General features: G+C 40.8%; 1 protein-coding gene across 1 annotated transcript; it reads left to right on the top strand.

Annotated features, from left to right (window-relative positions):
* The first annotated feature begins 1738 nt into the window (after positions 1-1738).
* LOC147885624 (uncharacterized) lies at positions 1739-2985 on the top strand. The gene is made up of 3 exons (XM_087397002.1): positions 1739-1946; positions 2447-2488; positions 2617-2985. The coding sequence occupies exons 1-3, from the start codon at positions 1885-1887 to the stop codon at positions 2768-2770; spliced, it is 258 nt and encodes an 85-aa protein (XP_087253128.1). The 5' UTR covers positions 1739-1884; the 3' UTR covers positions 2771-2985.
* Positions 2986-3631: the final 646 nt, after the last annotated feature.

Below are 3631 nucleotides of genomic sequence, written 5' to 3'. Positions count from 1 at the left end.
AAGTAGAGGTTCATAACTTTTGGCTACAAATTCATGACGGCCATGAGGAGTCTTCCAAAAAACAACTCGTGAAAAGGTGGAGTACCCCAATTAACCTAATGTCAAAGGCAAAGCTTTAAAAGTTTATTCAAAGGGGGCACTCAAACTCAAGACCTCCAATTACCTCATCTCAAAGTCTTATCTCTTGAAATGGAGATGTTGAAGAAGAGGTAGACTCTAGGTATGATGAGAAGGGAGAAATCCCCTCCCCCTCATAAATAGAGGGACTTCCTCACTAATCACTCTCCTCTTTTTCCCTCCCTTTCCTTTTTAGGCTCATTTTTCCACCCCTCCCTTGCTTTTCCGCCACCCCTCCTCAATTTTCCACTTATTAATAGATTTTTCAATTCTTATCGGTTAGGGGGACCAATTGACGACTATACTAACATAATTCTTTCGTGAAAGTTGTGCCAAGCTAATGACTATACATATGGTTTCATTTAGAAAATTCTTGTTCTCTTCATAAATTTGATTAGATTCACATCAAAAACCTTGCAAAATTTTGTAGTGCAAGAGAGTACACTTTAGCTGCTCTAATATGCTACTTTGCTCGCTCTTTCTCTTATACGCTTCGCACTAAACCTACCATTCACTAATGCTTTTATCATTTGGCTCTCAATGGCATGGCCCAAATGTAAGTCATCAAGTACAAAAGAGCCCCAAGGTAGGTCATCATTTATGGTGTAAAGGCATGAGCATCCTCGAAGCTACACCTAGCATAAAGTATTAAATGCCAAGTCTATAATTCATCTAGGGGACGCTAAGCTCAACTTGTTTTCTTGTTAGAGGCATAAGTAGTGCCCATGGCTAAACAACGTGTATGTGTGTGTGTTTGCACATGCCCACATTGCATGCATACGTGTGTTTGTGTTCATGCGCATGCATGCATGTGCCTGTGTGTGCACACGCACGTGTGCATGCTGGCATACATGTCCACATGAAAGGGATTGACATTAGGGAAAAGTTTGCCGCCTCAACCATGGGCCCTATGCCATCTATTTCTATATTATTTCAACCTAATCATATTGCACACATCCATATTAAACACAATAACATTGTTCATTTTAGACACCCATATTTTATTTCTCATATTCCTTGGAGTGTCAATAATTGCAAATTTTGTAGTAGGTGGTGGGTTTTTGCCTTCCATGATACATCCTTTTGGGACCCATGCCCATTTGGATGATGAAAGTCAAGGATCTTAGCGTGGAGATGAAGGAAAGTTGGCAAATGGGGTAGTAAGATGGCTCCTCAACTTCTCTTATAGATACATATACATATACATATACATGTGTGTGTGTGTGTAATGAGTACAAACTTTTTACATCAAAATACTGGAGCTATTCATATAATCATAACTTTTCACATCAGAGTACTAGAGCTATTCACACTGAGATCATATTGATAATGTAATCAGATCATACTCTTGATATTCCTGAGAACTTTTTACATGAGATGATACTTGGAACTAATGAGAGTGAGATCCCACCAACTTTTCTAACAAATATATGTACAAATATCAAATCAGATCATACTGATGATGATATTCCAACGTCCTAATGGGACCATACTAGTGAGATGATCTCAAATGATATACTTTTTGTGGGCAAGGAGGAACCGACTTGATGAGTCGTGTGGGAGGGGGGGGGTGGAAACGTGTGGAGTGTGTTAACGTGTGTGGTTGTAGTTGTAGCAACCGTCCTCCATACTCCTTAAATCAACAACACGCCAACATTTCTACAAATTCATATCAACTTCTCAAATCTCACATATTTCTCCAAATCTCTCTCAGTTTTTGCACAGTTTCCTTTCCTTAGTTCTCTCTCTCTCACGCCCATATTTACGATGTCTTCCTGCGGTTCTGGTTGCAACTGTGGCTCCTCTTGCAGCTGCGGTAGCTCCTGCCAGTGCGTCTCCACTTTCCTTGCCCCTTTTCTTCCCTTTAGCTTGCCTTTCTTCTGCCTTTCGCTTCATCTACTCAAGCTCGCCCGTTTTTGGGGCTCGCTTTCCATGTCTCTTTGCGTTTTGTCTTCCCCGTCCTATGCTGGAAATTGCTGTGCATCCAAAGATTTGAAGGGATTCGCCCATAAACGGAAATAATTCCTGCGTTTCGCCCCCTTCATCTTTACGCGTTTGGTCATGCTCACCGTTCTTGTTGTACTTAAGTCGCTTGCGCCTTCATGCCGGTGCTCTCTTAGCCGTACGACTCGAGGCGGTTGATTGGTTTAAGATGTGGAAAGTATGACCTTGTTTTTTCGAGGGGCGTACTGAGCGGATGAGCCTGTGCTATGCTTAACTGTGAAGACTTTTCAGTTCTTGACAGTGTTAATTTGTTTAATCCCTTGACAAAAATTTCGTATGCTGCAATTTTTTGTTATTTGATTAACGTACCCTTTGCTGTTCTCAGATGCGGCAAGAAGGTGTTTGACGAGACTGCCATGGACGTCTCGTAAGTTCTTCTAATTTCTGTGCGAGCTTGACAGTTTCTGGTTTACAATAGGTGCCTTGGAATTGTCGGAGTATAAGATCGGTCGTCCTGGGAGTGAGATTGCTTGTTTCTGTGATTGCCTTGCGCAGATCTGAGAACGTCATGACAGTTGGGGCCGATGCTTGCAAATGTGGAGGCAATTGCCAGTGCAGTGAGCCTTGCACTTGTGAACAAATCGAGAAGACCTCTAGCGAGGGTTGCAAGTGTGGTGCGAATTGCAAGTGTGATCCTTGCAACTGCTGAAAGATGATCAAACACATTACAGAGATTGCAGAACAGACGCTATGGCTGGCTGACTGCTCAAATATAGAATGTTGAAGACTGAGGGATGATGTTTGCAGCTGCAGGCATGCAGCATGGCTGCTCGCTTGCTTCCTAATCTGCAAGCATCTCATCTCATCTCATGTATACTAAAATAAGTGGATTGGCAATGGAATTGTGATCATCAGTTTAATTTACAGTCATTGCACTTCTTCTGCTTGCTAGCTTCAAATTTCCTGTTGCAAATTGCTTAGGGAGATGATTTCCTTTGTTTGTTTTGGGTTATGAGGGCACGGTATCTTCTTCTATGAGGAGAAAAGGTTTTTGGCATTCTAATGATTTTATGTAGCGTTTAACAAAAAAAATTGCTGAGTGTTCGACATTTAAAAATTTTGCAAATTCCATACGAGTTCCTCATGTTGAACAAAAATGCGAATTCCATTTGTATTAGTTTACACCTTTTCCCCTTAAGTACCTATTTTGGAAGGTAGGAGAGAAAATGTGTGGAAGAAAAGGAGAAGAAATTGGGTGTGGTAACGAAGTAGTAATTTATTTCGTTTTGTTCTTCTCTCTCAATAACTTACAAAGTGTAATCGTAAGACATTATGAAATTAAGAAAATTACCGGCAAATCACCTCTCATTTATGAGTGGATTTTCTTAGTACTCCACTTAGATTTAGGATATCAACGCTGAGGTATTCTTTAAAAATATATATCTCTCTCTCTCTCTCACACACACATTTCCCTTAGTGTTTTTTAGTACTCCACTTCGATTTAGGAGATCAGGTTGAAGTATCCTTTAATAAATTCTCTCTCTCTCTCTCTCTCTCTCTCTCTCTCTCT

The sequence above is a fragment of the Dipteris shenzhenensis genome, chromosome 25 (assembly GCF_047967505.1).
Source record: "Dipteris shenzhenensis isolate YYH24624 ecotype China chromosome 25, Dip_SZ_1.0, whole genome shotgun sequence".
Taxonomy (NCBI): domain Eukaryota; kingdom Viridiplantae; phylum Streptophyta; class Polypodiopsida; order Gleicheniales; family Dipteridaceae; genus Dipteris; species Dipteris shenzhenensis.
This window is presented reverse-complemented; position numbering and strand designations above follow the sequence as displayed.

What these genes read in the sequence shown, in the direction of transcription:
- LOC147885624 (XM_087397002.1), top strand. Translation starts at nt 1,885, where the DNA reads ATGTCTTCCTGCGGTTCTGGTTGCAACTGTGGCTCCTCTTGCAGCTGC. An exon ending in AGCTGCGGTAGCTCCTGCCA is followed by an intron (nt 1,947 to 2,446) that starts GTGCGTCTCCAC and finishes TGCTGTTCTCAG; the next exon opens with ATGCGGCAAGAAGGTGTTTG. An exon ending in GAGACTGCCATGGACGTCTC is followed by an intron (nt 2,489 to 2,616) that starts GTAAGTTCTTCT and finishes TGCCTTGCGCAG; the next exon opens with ATCTGAGAACGTCATGACAG.